Source organism: Nannobrachium achirus, assembly GCF_963921795.1.
Source record: "Nannobrachium achirus genome assembly, chromosome: 4".
Lineage (NCBI taxonomy): Eukaryota > Metazoa > Chordata > Actinopteri > Myctophiformes > Myctophidae > Nannobrachium > Nannobrachium achirus.
The window spans coordinates 37623027-37643105 of NC_137813.1; the positions used below are offsets into that span (position 1 = coordinate 37623027).

The 20079-nt window shown below is 45.2% G+C and overlaps 1 protein-coding gene across 1 annotated transcript in view; it reads left to right on the forward strand.

The window, feature by feature from the left end:
• spop (speckle type BTB/POZ protein) overlaps positions 1-20079 on the forward strand; it is a 130848-nt gene that overhangs the window by 68996 nt on the left and 41773 nt on the right. Inside the window, exon 6 of the mRNA XM_080724690.1 lies at positions 12274-12401. Coding sequence (XP_080580816.1) covers positions 12274-12401 — 128 coding nt within the window. The remainder of the gene's footprint in view (positions 1-12273; positions 12402-20079) is intronic.

Genomic DNA, 20079 nt, shown 5'->3' on the forward strand with positions numbered 1-20079 from the left:
TTAATACGGCTTTAACTTCTGCATAGCATTGCTGAACACGCACAAGCCCTCCATCACTCATTCACGTCATTCCTTTCCCTGTACATTATAAATAATTTAAGTTCACACTAGGCTACAATGTCATTTTCAAATGGAAGCCAACAAGTTGAAGACACAAACTGATGCCTGAAGCTTTTGACGCCCACTACATCATTCTTTTGTTTTGTTTTTTTGGCGGGGTTCCTTTAGTGTTATTCTGTTGTTGTTTTGCTTTGTTCTATGGTATTTTGTCTTATGTTTGAGTTTTTGGTTTGTGCCGCCCTTTGTGGTTGTATGTTATGGAAAACAGCTTGAAAATCGTAATGAAAAGTTGAGGTACATTAGCTTCAACTTTTCTCAGCGATTAAATGAAGCATTAATTTGTTTTTGTTTCACCATTTCCATGCACCTTCTCTCTCAAGACAATTCCTTTTTAACCCACGCCTTTATATTTTCCTTAATATTTGTATCGCATTTGGGAGACCGCATTCTCAACTAGAAGCAGTGCTCTTCCGAGCACAGGTCTCCACCAGGCCGTGCGTCCTGGTGGTGCTACTGTATAATAGGCCAATGTAAAAAGGGTGGCATATGTTCTTCACCTTAGATCTTTCATGGCAATCGGACGCTGCATGCATGATTTCAAGCATTGTGTTCCAAAAATGTGTTTTGCTAAAGTCTACCTGCTGGTGGCGCTATAACAGGACAATGTTAAAAAGGTAGCATTTGTTCCTTGACCTAGTGGGAATATGTGTGGCAAATGTCACGGTAATCGCAAGCTGTGTTGATGATTTGAGGCATTTTGTTCAAAAACGGAGCAATCCTGCAAACTTTGGAAGCTAATATTAGCCAATCAGGATGGAATGTGAAATATCAGACGGATCGGACTTGATCACATGACTATAGAGATACTGTGTACCGATTTGCATGATTTTTGGATAAAATCTCAAGGAGTAATATCCAAAAATGTGTTTTACATAAGTCGGCCCAAAGGTGGCGCTATAAAAGGCTGATGTGAAAAATGCAGGGCAAAGGTTTATCCTTAGCCTCTAGGGAGTGCGCTTACAAAGTTTGAAACTGATCGGTGGAGTTATAGGTAAAACCACAAATCGGGCTGTTATAGCGCCACCATGAGGCTGATAAAAAAAAAATTAAGTGGCATTTCTTCCTCGGCCTAGTGGGAACGTGTGTGCGCGATTTCATGATAATTGCACTTTGCGTTTGTGATTTGAGGCATTTTGTTCAAACCGGCTCAATCCCACAAACTTTGGAAGCCAATCTTAGCCAATCAGGATGGAATATGCAAAATCGCACAGATCCGTGTCGATCACATGACTGTCGAGATATTGCCTACAGATTTGTAGGATTTTTGGACAAAATCTGTAAGAGTAGTGCACAGAAATGTGTTTAGCAAACATCGGCCACTAGTTGGCGCTAGAAAAGGCCCATTTGAAAAATTTAGGGCAGAGGTTCTAGATTGGCATCCAGGGAATGTGTGTGCTCACTTTGGCAGCGACCGGGCCAACGGCGACTGAGATTTGGCGCTCACAAACTGCGAGGACGCACGGACGCACGGACGGACGCACGGACGGACGCACGGACGGACACACGGACGGAGGGGAAAACATACTCTCCCTCAGCCTTCGGCTGGTGGAGACAATGACATCAACAAACATTTTGCGCAACACTTCAAAGACGACTTGGCAGCAGTGTTTTTGTAGCTTTTGCAGCTGCTGGTATGAACGCAGCATAAATGAATAGAAGACTCTTGTGTTCCTTCTTCTGTTGTCTCCTGCTACAAAAGCCATATTTAGTGCTGAAAAGATAAAGGAAGACATCTGAAAGTTTTCCAGGTGTAAACTTTCAAAGTCCCTGCCATACAGTACCTGTGTCACTGGGGTGGTCAAATCTGTACGCATAGTGTGGAGCGTGTCTAATATTCTGAGTGTGTCTAATAATGTGAGGTGTCGATAGCCATATGGGCATGTGTAATCACTGCAGGTTGGATTCATTTCCTGTAAATATATAATTCAGTAGCGCGGGGCAATTTTGATTTTTAATTAAAAAAGACCCAACCTTTTTCAAAAGTCTTCGTCCGCTTCTCTCTCCCCCGCTGATGAATTGGAAACGAACTCGCTTCCAATCTCTGCTTATTTTTAATTAGGTTATGTTATGGGGGAGCAAAAGCAAACTTGTGTGGAATTGAATTAGAGAGGGCCAGATGTGACCCGCTTCCTGGTTATCAAGCTTTCTGGCTGCCTCTTCCCTCTCTCTCTCCCACTCCACATTACCCTGCAGCGTATAGCAGGCACAGAGAAGACATGGAGAGGGGAGATACGGGAGATAGAGAGAGTAGGGATGGGACCATATGAAAACATCATATCACCATTATTGTGACAAAAGAAATCGCGATTTACGATATTATTGCGATAATCAAAACCCATTATCCTGGGGTGGAACATTTGCCAAAAAATAGCAGATCTACAAGCTCACAACGCGTTGTGAGCTTGTAGATCATCTATTTTTGGCAAAGACCAGTTTGGCAGAAACATTTGATAGAGTAAAAAAAGGCTGTTTCAAGTACGTATATTATAAGTACCTTTTATCAATTATAAAAGGTTTAAGTGGTACCGGATATGCAGCTCGGCAAATACAAGGTGAATTGATCCCAGTGCATGACAGAGGACGATATCACGATAAATTAAATCTCCACAATACCATTATCGTGTTTTTTTTTCACTATAAACGATAATATCGCTTATCGTCCCATCCCTAGTGCACTGTAAAATGTAACTCTAAATGTAACCATTTGGTTACATTATGTACACTCTCACAGTTACAAATCAATCAATCAATTAACACAAAGGATTTTACTGTGTGGGAGCTGGGAGGTGTTGGGGGAGAGTGGGGGAGGAGGCGGAGGGAGGTGTGCGGATGGGAGGCGAACGCAGCGAGAATGTTTACAACCCCCTGCGGTGCAGGTTTGTGTGGAAAGGGAAATCATTTTCCTGCTCAGAAACACTCTCACCGTGTGAACTTGACCACCCCTCGCTCACACACCCGTTCTCCCAATCACTCGTTTGCTGGCTCTCACTCTCTCTCACTCCCTCACTCCTCCATTTCACTTTGTCGATGTCACTTTCTTTTTGTGAAATAATTTTTCTTTGTTCCACCCACCCCCCGTGCTTGAGCATTGCCTCTCACGTTTCAACAACAGCAGACGACGTGAACATTGAACCCCTCCCGCTGTAATCGTGCGTAAAGCTTGTTCTACAGGCTCTTCTTCTATGCAGGTGGTTATGTGGTAATGGGGAGAGGATTTGCCTCTGCTATGAGCAATAAACAGGCCTCAAAGCTGTTTCGCTATGCCACGCGGCTATTTCATGAGCGTTTGCCTCTCTTAAATGACCCCCGAAGACTGAGCGTGGAAGTGAAGTGAAGAGGATCTCATTTTCTCGTTCTCTTCTCTTTCGGCGTCCCGTGGGCTTTCGGCTGTAAATGGTGCGCTCTTTGGTGTGCACACCTCCACCCACCCACCCGGTTCCCGCCATATGCCCACCTCCAATCTTCCTATCATCCCCCCGGGGAGAGCTGGGCGCTCTGCTCTGCTCACCCTGTCACCGGGGAAAATTACCCCACCTCCAGCATATTGTGACAGGAGCTCTAGTAAGAGCTACGTCTAAGAATACGGCGGTGAAGATCGCTCTATCTGTTCTGGATCATTTAGAATCCAATTTAATCTAGGCCTGCAGGAAAAAAAGGCCAAATAAAAACAAAGTGCCTTAATTAAGAAAACTGGGTGTCTGTGGACTGTTTATGTGGCATGTCACCTCTCTGGTGTTACACTCTCAATCCCTGTATCGACAGTTTCTTATGCATATTAAAGCACGCTGGTGCACAGATCATGCACCAGGCGTGTGCACGAGTCACGACGCTCACAGCTTTCAAACAAAGAGATCTGCTTGGAAATCTGTTCAGGCATTCATGAGATGGCTTTCAGTTGTGTTTACATTGGAAGTTAACAGACCTAGAAGAGGAAGTAATAGCAAAATCAAGTTGTTCCGGGGTTGAACATGCATATCCGGTTCGGGGTCATGCCGAAACCAGTCTTTTTTTAACTTGGGATACTCACTTGGCATGGAAAGACATCGGGAATAACTCTGGGAAACTTGGGATATGGCAGGGAAGTTAGGGCTAAGAGTTCTTTTGTTTTTTGTTTTCGCAGTACTAGATAATCAATAGGGGAAAAGGGGGGAGTCCACCATTGTTAGCAGGCGCATGTCCAGTCAGAGTGATGAAATGTATTAGCAGCACGCAGCTGAAGAACTGAAGTATGCCTTTGAAATATTGGAAATCTATATTTCTCTTTCCGACCTTTGTATCTCCCGGAAGACCTCTCACTTACGAGGTTTTCTTTAGTTGTCATCTATCTATAAATTAGCCAAATCTTAATTTCATCTCTTGAGAATCCTCTTACAAGAGGAGGAGATGCTTGGGAACAGAGGAGAGGCCTAGTCTTTGAAGGCTGTACTGTAAGTGTAAAAGCAGTTCTATGGGGTTTGACTGGTAAACCAAACTATTATCTTGATGTCGCTTCACCAACGTCAATCAGCCCCTAAGGCCCCCCCACCCCCCACACAACCACCATCACCAGAGACAGCACATGCCTCTGGATCTTTTGATGGTCCCTGCTTGCTAATGGAGATGGATTCAGGCTGCACCAGCCCACCAACCTCTCTCTCCCCCAAATACATACTCCACCTTACCTCTCTCTCTCTCTCTCTCTCTCTCTCTCTCTCTCTCTCTCTCTCTCTCTCTCTCTCTCTCTCTCTCTCTCTCTCTCTCGGCCCGGACACATCATTTCTCTCTGTTGCTTAATGTGCTGGTTCTCTCCTAGGAGACTGCTAGGCAGGTTGTAACTTGTCTCTTGACACCCCCTTCCCTCCTCCCCCCCTCGCTCCCCTCCCATGTGCCAGAGAGAGTAGCGAGCCCCCCTGCAGACTTTGCCTCTGTGACAGCTCCGAGAGGAGAGATGGAAAGTTCTTGTCCTCTCATTCAAGCTGTTTTGTATTCAAAATAGCTTCCTTGTTAAGTCCTCCCTCCAGACGGCGGTCTTTGTTGTGTTCTAGCCAAAGGCTAAGTGTGCCTGTGTAATGTTGGCCGAGAGAGCGGGGTTTCTGACGGTGGGTAGCATCCTTCTTGCCGTTAAAGGTTCCCCGTCTCTCGTTGCTTCACTTAATTGAAGCTCTCTGTACAGAGAGCGTGTCAGAGATGGTTGCCCTCGGTAACTGATGGAGGCGATCAGCCATTCTGTGTGGGTGAACGGGGGAGGGCTAATGGAGTAGAAGTTATTGGAGTCTTTACATAATCAGATGGTATTGACAACGGTAGAAAGAACGTCAATAGACATGTTTGTGCTGACACTAGCTTATAGAGCTCGTTCTTCAATAAAGATTAGATTTTCTTCTTAAAGTGTGTGCTGCGCGCATGCATGTTTATGTGATTGAGAGTGTCTGTCAGCCTGTTCTGTTTTTTTTGTGTGTGTAGTAGGATTACACAGCTAAATCAGATACTGGTGAAAATGAACATGCACTTCTATAGATTGACACGTCGCTATAGCTGAAGGCCACGTGCTGTAGCAGGCTAATTGACGCTTCAGATCAATGGGCTGCGAGGGAGCGGGGATTGGTTTTCAGCACAGGCCAATGGAGTTGTGTTGATTTTGTTGATAAAGTTGGGAACATGAGGGACAGGCAGAGAAAGTGGCATGACAGACGGGATGGGGCGATAAGCGATGTTATCGTTTATCCTGATTAAAAAACACTCACAATAATCGTATTGTGGAGATTTAATTTATCGCGATATCGTCCTCCATCATGCACTGGGATCAATTCACCTTTTATTTGCCGAGCTGCATATCCGGTACCACTTAAACCCTCTATTGGTGAAACGTACTTATAATATACATAGTTGATAGATTCTTTTTTTGACTCTCTACCAAATCTCTTTGCCAAAAGAATAGCGTTGTGAGCTTGTAGATCTGCTATTTTTTGTATTGAATTTTGGGGATATTTTGGGGATATTTTGGTTATCGCGATAATATTGTAAATCGCAATTTCTTTGGTCACAATAATCGTAATATGACATTTTCGTATAGTCCCATCCCTACATGGGGGACAGGCAGAGAAGGTAGCATGACAGACGGGCAGAGAGAGAGACATAGAGCGAGGGAGGGAGGGGGTTGTGGGGAGAAGAGACACCGTGATTGTGTTGGAGCATGGCGGTGGTGTGAGTTAGTGCTGCCCACTGTTGACTCTGGCTCCAGCGTTGGCTGTTTAGAGTCGCAGGCGTGCCAGCCCTTCTTCTGGCCACCTTTTCGCTCTGTGTGCCAAGCGTGCCCCAGAGCCACAGACCTGAATATGGATGCTCTGCTCACTAAAACACCCTGGCAGCCTCTGCTGTGCCCATCACATGCTGTCTCCCGCTCGATCTCTCTCTCTCTCTCTCCTTCAATCTCCTGCCCAGACCTCTTTTTTCACCCTCATTCTTTTCTTCCCCTCTTCCCTTTCTCGTCACTCTTATTCTCTGTCTCTCTCTCACTCTCTCTCTCTCTCTCTCTCTCTCTCTCTCTCTCTCTCTCTCTCTCTCTCTCTGGCTCTCATCTTTCTGACGTCCTCAGACACTCAGAACTTGACAGGTATCTTGGTACCTCTCACTCAAACGCACGCACGCACGCACGCACACACACATACACAAGCACACGCACACGCACGCATAGTCTTTCTCACTCGCGCTCTTTCTTGGACTGTCTCACAGTTGGTTCAGTATTCGGTCAGTGTTCTGCCTCTCTTGCTACCTCGGACTGCGGCTTTGTGAAAAACGTGAGCACCACAGTGGTCTGACCTGGAGTTGATTCTGTGCCAGGGCAGAGCTTCTGCTCCGGGTCAGAGACCCCTGGTAGGGGAGTGGCATTATCACACACGCACGCACGCACGCACGCACACACACACACACACACACACACACACACACACACACACACACACACACACACACACACACACACACACACACACACACACACAGAAAGCAGCAGAGTAACACCTATATTTTACTGACCTCACTGTTATTACACTGCATTTCCTCTCCTCTTCTCTCCTCTCCTCTCCACTACTCACCTCTCACACCTTACCTTAGTTTAACTCTGGAGACACAGACAGAAGGGAAGAACTTCACACGCTGCTAGTCTTGTTTCATACCCAAATGTCACCACTTACTTCACAAGGGGCCTTTTCCACCGGCAAAGAACCGAATTCCACCGGCAAAGAAGCGAATCCTGGGACTTTGTCGGAGTCTGAACATGCTATGTTTTATCAAACGCATTTAACCCATTTAGTGCTCCAGACATGAACGGGTTAAATGTCTAGCGTGCCGCTCACAGGCTCCTATACGCATCCATTGTCTTATTTTGAAGGCCAGAAGTCCATTGCGTAAACACTTCCGGGTTGACGTCATGACGTCATTCAACGGGAGCGGTCGTCATCCCATGCCGATCCTAAAATGGCCGATCGATGCCTTTGTTATTATGTTTTTGTAGCGAGAATCTAATGCCATCCTTGGTTTTAAAAGTGTTGTTTGGAGATAATGGACATTAAAGATGAGATCGGCCGTCGGCCTCCATGTTATGGGATTACTATTTTGTGCACGTGGATCCGTGATGATGATGAATCGGCGAGGCCGATCGTGCCCAGACCTTCCGCCAGTTTATAGGGTAAGAACGCCAGCGTTACTCTATATACAGTATTTTTCGCGAGTATACTCGGGATCGGCACTCTAAATACTTGAGTATTTTTCACGAGTATACTCGGGATCGGCTAGAAATGAGTTAAAGGACACATACGAAATTGAAGCACAAGTCCTTTGCTGTGTGTCAACGCAGCCACACGTGGTACCGTGTACGGCCCACACCGAGGAGGCCATGTGAAAGTTTGACTCCTCTTTTCAGCCACACTGGCTTTGGTTGAGAGAGCTCTGGTCTTCAAACTGACAACTTCTGACAGAAAGCATTGACATCCACTTCTGTAATACACAGAGGCAAAGAAGAACAATGAATAAAGAACAATGAAAAAGAAGGGGGATAAAACTGTTTGGATCTGTGATTTGTGTGTCCGCGTGAGTGTGTGCCCGGGCTGTGCAGGCGTGCATGAACGTGTGTGTGTGTGTGTGTGTGTGTGTGTGTGTGTGTGTGTGTGTGTGTGTGTGTGTGTGTGTGTGTGTGTGTGTGTGTGTGTGTGTGTGTGTGTGTGTGTGTGTGTGTGTGTGTGTGTGTGTGTGTGTGTGTGTGTGTGTGTGTGTGTGTGTGTGTGTGTGTGTGTGTGTGTGTGTGTGTGCGCGCGCGCGCCTGGTGTGCTTTCAGTTCCTGTGCATACAAAGTCTCCAGAGGGGGATTACAGTGAGGGACCCCCCTGCATGAGCGGTGGAGGGAATAACTGCATATGCACTTCACCCTTCTTCGCTCTCCTCTGCAGTTCCCCCCCCCCCCCACCCCACCATCACCAAACACTTTGACATACTGTAAAGCCGGAGTTATACATACTTGTGCACTGGTGTCGTGCACTGTAAATACTCGATCTACAAGCTCGCAATGTGACACTGTGCGCAAAACAAAGTACAGTATATCAAGCACTTAAGAACTTAGATAAAATACCCACATCCGAAGGCTTCCCACATCCTCTGACTATGTTGAAATAGTGGATACAGACTGAGGTTTGAAGCAGTGGTTGGAATCACACACATGAGTAATGTATGTGTGTAATGTATATTGTATGGAAGTTGCAGGTTATTGATGCGTTACGGCCTAGTATGAACTCATTTGCCCTTTGATCGAGTGACCAGAATTTATTTTCTATAGACACTGTAAATCCATGGCCATAGTGAAGTTGTCTGGTGGTTCTTTGGTGATGCTGTAGGTGTTGCATTTTCCTGCTCTGATTTATATGTCCACTTAAACCGTCAGAGGGCCATATAAAAGGCCATATATCGCAAAGCTATTTCTTCATGCATTTACTGTTTTTCCTTATTTCTGTGGCATTTCTTAATGGCTCTGGACTCTTCATTGATTACTATTTACTATTCTTCTGCCCATGGGTTATTAGGAATGGTGCATGTATTATGTGTGCGTGCTCTACAAAGTAGAGCCCTCCAATTCAAATCTTGCAGGAGCGGGCACTTTTTAAGTTGATGGCGGCAGGAACAGGCTGTGCCAAAAAAAAAAGGCACTTTCTGGGAGACAAATTGGTGCTGAACTTTTTATAGAATGTATTGAGATGACAAGAATATGAATGAATATGAATTCTGAATAGTCGTTTAAAGAAAATAAAAGAAGACATTGTTTTCTGATGTATTGATTAACGATGTGCACACTCATCATTTTATTGAGGTTTCTAAACAGCACAGAGCAACGTTTTGGACTGGGCAGTATGGGCTGTCCGCATGAAACTGTCAGTTGTTGGTTACAGCCTAATTGACAGATTTGACAGGTATGCATCTACAGTATGTATTTAGGGCTGTCACGATTATGATGTTTTACATGACGATTAATTGTCACTCAAATAATTGCGATTAACGATTTAATTGTGTTTTTGTCGTTGAGAATTACATTTCTGTTTGGCTTTTAGGCTTTGAAGTTGCACATGGCAGATATGACACATAACCTAAATATACAAAGAAATGACAGACATATTTGACAACTTTATACTTAAAAAAGAACATTGATAGTGGAAATAGCCGATCTACAAGCTCACAACGCGTCAAGATCTGCTATTTCCACTATTTTTGACTTTTTTTTCAACATGGAAACGATTATGACGATTATGTCATAATAATCTCGATTATGTCAAATAATCTCGATTATGTCAAATAATTGCGATTAGACGATCATGTAATAATTGTGACAGCCCTGTATGTATTATTATCTACTGATCAGCACACACAGACCGAGCCCAGCACACTGTCTCTGTCCGTGGTGCTGAAATGGGAAAATCCTGCTCCCTCGCTCTCACTCTTTCTGTTTGTTTTTGGGTACCAATGAAAATATGATTGGAGCAGGCGGTAGATGCTGCTTTGCTGTGGGTGAGAGCGGGTGGTCAAAAATAAACTGCGGGGGGACGGGTTGGAAGCAAGATTTAATGGTCAGAAATCCAGCTGGACCGTCTCGCTTAGGGCACTCCTACAAAGTCACTAGGATAGCAAGTAGACATCAAGCCTAGCATCTGTGCCATGGCTCACTCAGTCACGACACTGAATTAGATGAAACACATAAAGGAGATCATTGAGGACAAGTTAGGTTTGTTAGCCCCTAGCCTCGGTCGGTACCCAGGCCTTTATTTTCATTCGCGTTCGTCTCAAAAAGAAAAGCCTGGGCTAAACTTTTGACATTCCAGCCACATAGGGAGTGGGAGTCAACCTTCCCTTTCCCCAACCAACCAGAGTGCAGGGGGGCGTCGCTCCAAACGTTGTGACGCCAGGGCTCTGAGCTGTGTGCTATGGGGAGCGGGGGCGGGCACACAGGTTGGTGAACTGAACAAATAGGGGACGGGCGTTTGACCACCATAGGCTTTTTCCGATTGTATTTAACTGATTTTCGGTGGCACCCATGCGGCAGCTCCCGTTCAAGTTTTTTTCTTTCACACGAAGAAGAAAAAATACAACCGTGATCTGTGTGTAAGTTATGGTCCATGGTCCTCTGCGACGTTGGAAGCACTGTTACGTAAAAACAGTCTTCAACCAGGAAGAGTGTCTCCATCCGGTGGAATATTTTTCATTTTGCCCTAGAAATGTATTTTAACCGTGTGGTGGGGGGCTCAGACCGCGTCCACTAAGTAGGAGTAAGCTTTCAACTGTCCACTGATATCTTTGGTTTGGTGAGGGGCGAAACAGTTTTTGTTATTTTCGGACCAGACGACGGGTCTTTCCGGATTTGCCAAGGGTTTGGGAGGCAGACGAACATAGCGTTAGGGAGAACTCCACTGACGCTATGGACCAGAGCTACTGCCCCTCTAGTTCTTAGAAAGGGCCTGACCCCCAGATCAACAGCATAACTATCCAATCAATTGTGTTTGTAGAAGGAGAATGTATTCGTATTTTGCCCGTGCCGTGTGATTGGTCAAGATCTCGGTCACAAGCCATCCTAACTTGATACCATTCGTGCCATTTTCGTTGGTCCTCGCATGTGATTGATTGTAGCTGCTGGGTAATTGTTCTTGAAGTGCATGCCCTCACAGTGTGTGGTATTACGTGTGCCATTCCTCTGGCTTTGTAGAGTTACAGAATACATCCTGACACTGTCAGAGATAATTGGCACTCCATAAACACATGATAATTGCACTCCTTTGATCCCTGCAATTTCCTACTTCCTGGCCAAAGAGGCATAACAACTCCGTCTCATGCTTACTGCTAGTGTTTATGAAAGAGAGAGAGAGAGAGAGATTCTGTTTTCTTCTGAAGTGTTAATCTATTCAGAACGGGTACACATTATTGTGTATCATTATTTTATGCTTTAACTATTGAAAAATAGCAGATATACAAGCTCACAGCGCGGCACTCAAGCTTGTAGATCTGCTATTTTTGAAAAATCATGAAAATTAGAATTTTGACCCGATTTTGAATCCTTCTAAGATTTTTTGAAAAACCTATGTTTCTATGTCAGCAATCTGGCCAGCCATCGTCAAAGAAAAGGTCCTTTTCACTTGAACTGGAGCTCAGTTAGTCTGTTCTTGAGAGACTACTATGTCAGTGGTGCTCAAACCTTTTCACGTGAAGGACCCCCAAAATGATATGTATTTGGCCACGGGCCCCCATCTCAAAATATTTAGTTCCAGGGACCACCCAGAAGCAAAATTTGAGTTACAAACGTTCGCTTTGAAAATACATATACGGTATTCAAAGATTTGCACACATTTTCACGACTTTTTCAAAAATAGCAGATCTACAAGCTCACAGCGCGGCGCTTTGTGAGCTTATAGATCTGCTATTTTTCACTGGTTAAAGCATTGAATAATTCTAGGCCTAAATGGGTTAAAAGCTCCCTGCAGGCGATACTTCTTGCATCCAGTCTTTTTCTCCATTGTTCATGCTTATGTCCCTGAATCATAACACAACACACACACACACGCGCGCGTGCGTGCGCAGAGCCTGCTTATATTGTTAAGTTCTCCACATAACCTTGTTTTCCCCCTGTTTGTCATCATGTTTTCGCAGAGAGCCAGAGGGCATACCGCTTTGTCCAGGGGAAGGACTGGGGTTTCAAAAAGTTTATAAGGCGGGATTTCCTGCTAGACGAGGCCAATGGGCTGCTCCCAGACGACAAGCTCACCCTCTTCTGTGAGGTAGGACCCCATCAGCCCTACCTGATGTGACACTGGATGGGTAGGACCCTATCAGCCCTACCTGATGTGACACTGGATGGGTAGGACCCTATCAGCCCTACCTGATGTGACACTGGATGGGTGTCTTCTTTGTTCATTGTTAACTCATTCCCTGCTAGGCCCGATAGTCCAGAGAATATGCTAATGTCTCTCCCCGCCAGGCCCGATAGTCCCGAGAATTTCCTGTTTTTGAAAAAAATGTAGTAGGCATGATTTCAATCGCGAAATTGCATGTTTAACCCCCATAGCAACCCCATCTTTCAAACATGGCAGCCATCTTTGTTTACATTTTAGGAAAACATAATGGCTGCTAGTTCAAGAATGCCTGAACGGATTTCCATTCGGATTTTTTTGTTTGAAAGCTGTGAGCAATGTACACACGTGGTGCATGATCTAGGCATGGACATGACATTATCAGTGCACTATGAATTACATGGAAGTCTATGGAGACAGAGGCATATGAGAGTACGAAGGTATATGCAAATGGCGGGGTATAAGTTAAGGTCATAGTTAGGGCTGTCACAATTATTACATAATAATCGTATAATCGCAATTATTTGACATAATCTTCATAATTGTTTCCATGTTGAAAAATGTTCATATAGTTTTTTTTAAGTAAAAAATTGTGGAAATAGCCGATCTACAAGCTCACAACGCGTTGCATCGTATCAATATTCTTTTTTAAGTAAAGTTGTCAAATATGTCCTTTATTTCTTTGTATATTTAGTCATATCTACCATGTGCAACTTCAAAAGCCTAAAAGCCAAACAGAAATTATTATTTGAGAGAAAATTAATCGTCATGTAAAATGTCATAATCGTGACAGCCCTAGACATAGTGGTGGATGAACTCTCATCTAAACTTGCATTATTCTCCTTTCGTATTCGTGACAAATAGTATGTTCCCCCCTGACATGGATCTGCAAATAATTATTTCATCTGCACATTCCTTTTTGACTTGATAACTCTTAGAGTCTCCTCAAAAGAACAAAAAAATCACATCCAGTGTGAAGTGAGTGGTGCCAGAGTTAACACAACGCGCCCGCGCGTCAAACTCGTCAATATCTCCCAGTGCCGTCGACGCGTTTGGTGTGTTTGGTTTTGGGGCAGCCGCGGCTGAAGAGAAACACTCCAATTCTCAGAATGCAACGGGAGATAACGTATCAGGAAGTCCTATTTCCCTATACAGGCCAGTGTTATGAGATTCACAAAAGTGGATTCATCTCGCAATCTAACTCCAGATCACGTTCATGTTTAAAACAAGCCATTCTCTACCGGCCGTTACAAAAGCACTGATGGCCACGATTGCCGCACAGAAATTCCGGAAATTATCGGATTACATTTACTCAGATTACTTTCACTCAGAGCCTCCGAAATAAGGAAAAACCTATAAAATACTGTGGCACTCAGCGATTAAATCATTGTTTAATCAAGGGCATCCAATGTGTTAATTTAATTAAATATCCTGTGAAGTTTGGCCAATGCCCAGCGTTGCGGGATGGGCACGACCTACAGTACATACACACAAAGTAAGCTGTAGGAGCGGTTAGCACCACTCAATAATTCATTCATTTATTCATTCATATTCATATTCATATTTTTCATGTGATGGATTTTATTTAGGTGGTTGCCTCATTATGTTCCTTATACTGTCGTATGTAGTCAATTACTATTTATATTTACCATTTGTTTCCTTGTAGTTCCTTGTTCTAATCTAGACAGTATGTGTGTGGGGGAATACATAGCCTACAGGTTTAGATCAGCTAATTGACATTCAGCCCACACTGGTTACATGTGATCCTATGATCCGAGGCTGCCTGCTGTGCATTGACAATTCCCTTGTTGTTTCTCAGCTGTAACACAGGGGGCAGCAGAGGTCGGCTCTCCTCTCCTCTCCTCTCCTCTCCTCTCCTCTCCTCTCCTCTCCTCTCCTCTCCTCTCCTCTCCTCTCCTCTCCTCTCCTCTCCTCTCCTCTCCTCTCCTCTCCTCTCCTCTCCTCTCCTCTCCTCTCCCTCTTAAGCCAAGGAGTGAAGAAGAGGTTAAACTTTCTGTCTATGTTAATGCCTTAGTTGTAATGCATGTGCCCATAAATGTTTAAAAAGTATGGCAGTGGCTGTTTAAAACAATTCTAATTAACCCTGCGGGTATGGTGGAGAGGAGGATGTCTTGAAGTTTTCCCTTCTTAGTGGAGGAGCCATGTGCAAGTCTGTTTAAAGTGTGGCCAAACTGAGCTTATTGACAGAGGGGTGGGCGGGGTAGCGCAGCTTCTACATGGCCATGCGGGATAGGGGTGGAGACATTGCTCTGTGTGTGTGTGTGTGTGTGTGTGTGTGTGTGTGTGTGTGTGTGTGTGTGTGTGTGTGTGTGTGTGTGTGTGTGTGTGTGTGTGTGTGTGTGTGTGTGTGTGTGTGTGTGTGTGTGTGTGTGTGTGTGTGTGGGGGAGAGTGTCTTTTCTATATTCTCAGTGTCTCTCGGCAGAGTCGGCACCTCTCATTTGGACGTGTTTTTTTTTTTTTTCACCACAAGCCCACGTCCAAATTCAGGACAATATTGGACAAACTGCAGTGGCCCTTGTGCAAAGGCTGAATGGCAACACCACTGCGACGTGGGCTTCGTTTTTGCGTGATTAGACACTTTTGTACGGGAAAAATGAAGCAAGTGAAGGATTTTGTACCTTGTTAAAATCTTGCTCACCGTTTGTAATGCTGTGCACTGAAATTCCGTCAACAGCAAAAGGTGGTGGTGGTGGGGGGGGGGGGGGGGGGATGTTTGAGGTTGCCAGTTCAAGTCCTCGGCATCTGTTTCCTCCTCTGTAAATATCTGCCTTTCTCTGGTAATTACCCTGCTCTGTTAATGAGCGGGGGCCCCTCGCGAGCTGGCAGCGACGGCGGCTGCTATCTTGGAAGTGGGACGCCACGTGAAATAAATGATGAGGGTGCTACAGCGGGGCCTAGTAGCTCTCCCCTGTCACATGGACAGGGCACTGGAAGGGAAGGGGCTGTGAGGGGAGGAGGCAGGGGTGTCACAAGGGGGGTGGGGGGGTGGGACTGAGTTACTAGGGCCCAAGGTGGAGGGGACTATTTTTTACTTTAGATATTGAAAAATAGCAGATATACAAGCTCACAGCGCGGCACCGAGTGCCGCGCTGCGAGCTTGTAGATCTGCTATTTTTGAAAAATCGTGAAAATGTGTGCAAATCTTTGAATATATGTATTTTTTAAGCGTACATTTGTAACTCAAAAAACCCTGGAACTAAATATTTTGAGATGGGGGTCTGAAAATACCTGTCATTTTGGGGGTCCTTCACATGAAAAAGTTTGAGCACCACTGATGTCATAGAAACATAGGTTTTTCAAAAAAACCTTCAAAGACTTGCACAAATGTTCACGATTTTTTCAAAAATAGCAGATCTACAAGCTCGCAGCGCGGCACTCGGTGCCGCGCTGTGAGCTTGTATATCTGCTATTTTTCAATCGTTTAAAGCACAAAATAACGCAGTGAATCCTCGTACCCGGGGCCCAGAATTTGGTGCGACACCCCTGAGGGGAGGAGGGAAGAAGGGCGGTGGGAGTGTGGAATGGTGCTCGAATCTTTCTGGTGGTTTTCCATGTGACAGTGAAGCCCAGTGTTTACTGTCAGAGATCCTGGCTCCGTTCTCGTCCAGATGGTCCTCATCGTACATCTGAGAAAGAGGGATCGCCCCTGAGCCCATGGCTCTCCTCTCCTCTCCCTCCTCCACTTCGTCTTTTACCCTCTTATCTCACATGCGAGACCAATCCTACTTTTTTTTCTCTTTTGGCTACTCCCCCCTTCTCCTTTAATGTTTCCTAACCCTCTCTTTTTCTCACTCATGAGCGGACCACACACACACACTAGGAATGGGACGACGTGAAAATTTCATATCACGATCATTGTGACAAAAGAAATCGCGATTTATGATATCGCGATAATCAAAATCCATTATCTTGGGGCGGAACATTTACCAAAAAATAGCAAATCTACAAGCTCACAACGCATCGCGGTGTGACGATTTGTGAGCTTGTAGATCGACTATTTTTTGGCAAAGACATTTGATAGAGAGTGAAAAAATACTGTATATACCTGTAAGTACCTTTTACCAATTATAGAGGGTTTAAGTGGTACCAGATATGCAGCTCGGCAAATAAAAGGTGAAATGATCCCAGTGCATGACGGAGGACGATATCACGATATATTAAATCTCCACGATACGATTATCATGAGTGTTTTTTATCACGATAAACGATAATATCGCTTATCGTCCCATCCCTAACACGCACGCAAGCACGCACGCACGCACGCACACACACACACACACACACACACACACACACGTGTACATTCACACTTTCTCACTCTGATTCCCCACCCCTTTCTCTCCTCCTTTGCTAAGCTTCGTGTTTCCCTCGCTCTCCTTCTCCTCCCGTCTATCTGTCTCTCCTTCTGCTCTCTTGTATCATCTCCGCTGGAGAAGTGTGAGTGTAGGGCAAGACCAGGCTGCCAGCTCAACCAATAATGTCCCATCTACCCCCCCTTAAAACACATACGATACCATAATTCACATCAGATAGAGTCAGCACAAGCCCTGCCATGTCTCTCACTCTCTCTCTCTCTCTCTCTCTCTCTCACACACTCTCCACTCTCCCTCTTTCACTCCCCCCCCCCATGCTCACCCACCCCACTCTTTCCTTCTCCCTCCCTTGCTTCCTCTCTCTCTCTCTCCGTCTCTGCCAAAGCCCTGGACAACCTGCGGGTCTTTAATGAGGAGATAGCTCACATTAAAGGTGCTGCGTTGGCTGTCAAAGGAAGAGCAACCAGGGACAGAGAGACAAAGAGAAAGAGAAGGGCAGAGAGTGAGAGATGGGGGGGGGGGGGGATCTGGTACTGTGACAAAAGATTGAAGAAAAGGCCTCCTCGGTAGATGAGTGGGCATGGGAGGAAGTAACAAGGCATGGAGGGTGAGAGTTGCTGGAGTGCAGGGATGGAGAGGATGTCGAGTATTAAAAATCTGAGAAGAAAGAAAGTGGACCAGTCACGTCTCTCTCTCTCTCTCTATATTACTCTTCCTTATTTCGGTTGTGGGGGTCTCTCTCTCTTTTTCTCTATCTTTCCCTCCCTTGTTTTGTTCTTTTTCTGACTGTACTGCAGGTACAGCTTCTTGCTCTGAGGTCAGACCATCGTGACATCACCTTGATGCCACATTTTATGTCGGTCGCAGGCACATGAAGAGTGCACCCAGGTCCACCCACCGCCAACAGTAGATGTGACTCACACCTGGGTAACTTTGTACTGCAGAGCTTTGCCTGGGGGCAGAGCCCTGTTGACTGACAATCTAAGGGTTACTACCACCATGGCTTTGAATTTGTGGTGGGTTTTTTTCTGCTTAGCCTGAAGAAGGCCTATGTTTGGTCAAAACTTGTAATTTGTGAGTGCTTTGGTTTTCTTCTTTTTTTTTTACTACCATGAAAGTCTGTTTTGATAGACTAAACAGTAAAAGAGGGCTGTTCTGGAAAAGTAAGAGATTTATGGGAACATACTTGACAGTTATCTTAGATCAATCCGTGATGCCTGTAGTTAGAGGTAGGGTTGCATTGTTTTGTGTGAATAGTTGGAAGTTATAGTGAGTCTTTACTTGAAATTTATGGAAGTATTGAGTTCTAAACAAAAGGACCATCTATGGTAATTGGCTTAATATAAAATAAAGATTGTTCTTGGCACACATTTGCACTTGGGAAAGCCATCCCTATCGAAACAGGGTGAATTGTCCACCTTGAGGCGCTCAGACTGAGGTAATGTCAGAGAGGCTAGATCAGGGGTTTTCAAACTTTTTTGATTCGGGGCACCCCCTGTAAATAACTTATTAGAATCTTACATAAGCGACGCAAATATGCACATCTTTCCACCTGAGACACGGTAGGCTAGGTCACAGAGAAATATCCGTTTCCATCAGAACTGACTGAAAATAACTTTATATTTGACGTTTAACCACGTGAAACCCAGTATCCCTATTCCGGGGGGAAGGTTCACCAAAAATAGCCGATCTAAAAGCTCACAACTCGTCACAACGTGACGCGTTGTGAGCTTGTAGATCTGCTATTTTTGGTGAAGAGTTGGCTGTAGATGGAAAAATAACTCATCTACAGTGCAAATCAGGTCTGTGATATTGCTGATTTCCAAAATATCATCAAATTATTCTGAGGCACCCCTGTACTGTCGTCATGGCACCCCAGGGTGCCCCGTCACCCACTTTGAAAATCCCTGGGCTAGATAGCTTCCCACATTCTGACATGGACTCTCGTCTGACAGACACATTTAAAAATATCTTTGTCAGATATTGTTTGATATGAGGAGATGGGCCACTAGGGGACAACAGTGTACGGACATGGTGACATCACAGGGCTGGCTGTATACACAGCGTAGCTAGCGTTTATGTGTAGGTACAACAATTGTTAAAACTGTCACACGTTACAGAGAAGTTTGCAATTTAGGAACAGGCGGATGAAACAGCCGGCACGGATTCGACATTTCTCTCTTCAGAGCAGCATGCTCAAGCAGGTAGTTGGCATCCATTCAATTCTCTCTTTTTTAGCTGCGCTTTCCTTCCACGATTGTCCCATGATTCATTACATGCAGTAAGCAGGCGGCGAATGTGTTTCTGTAACGCATGCCTGATCGCAGTTAGAGTTGAGGCTAGCCGGTCCGAGCTCCTTCTTCTTTTAAGGCTCTCTTTGCCCAGCTTTCTCTCTCTCCCTCTCCCTCTCTCTCTCTCTCTCTCTCTCTCTCTCTCTCTCTGTCTTTCCCCCCTGGAGTGACATGGTGGTAGGAGAATAAATGAGCAGGGTGCTGATGTTCAGCTGTTTCCCTCCTCTTCCTCATGGCGTTAGCGCGGGTTTCGCCTCTCCTGTCGGTGGGTAAGCACTTTGCCGGGTGACAGCACCCATCCTTCACAGGGCCCTGCCATATGCCGTGCTGCTGTCAGAGGAGACGACTGCAGCTGCTCCAGATGCTCCCTCTGTGCACACTACACAGTGCACGCACACACACACACACACACACACACACACACACACACACACACACACACACACACACACACACACACACACACACACACACTTACACACACTCAACCAGCTCACTGAGAGGGGGAGAGAAGGGGATAAAGAGAGAGAGAGAGTGAAAAGGGAGAGGACAGAATTTTGTGTACCTGAAATGGTGTCCTTTGTTGAGGCGTGGAGAGAACCGTTTCCATGTGCTGTGAAGTAGAAGTTTACGCTGTTTAAAGTGAAAAGGTACAACCAGAAAGGTGCACTCAGTAGAGCGCAAATCTCTGCCAGGAGTCATGCCCTACCTTCCTCCCTCTGACAATATTGTGAGTAGTGTGCACTGTGTGCATGTGTGAAAAGTCAAGAGGCAATGGGGGGGGAAGGACTATGAGAAAGGATGCTGATTGTTATTTCCTTGTGTCAATTATGTTTACTGGGGCGGACTGGGAAACACAAACACAAATCAGCCCGTCAGCTACTTTTATTATTTTTATGCTCGAGAAAAATAGGGTTCTGGGGTATGTTGTTGTTACATTGTCACATTTTATAAATGTGCCGTTTATGTTTGAGTTAATC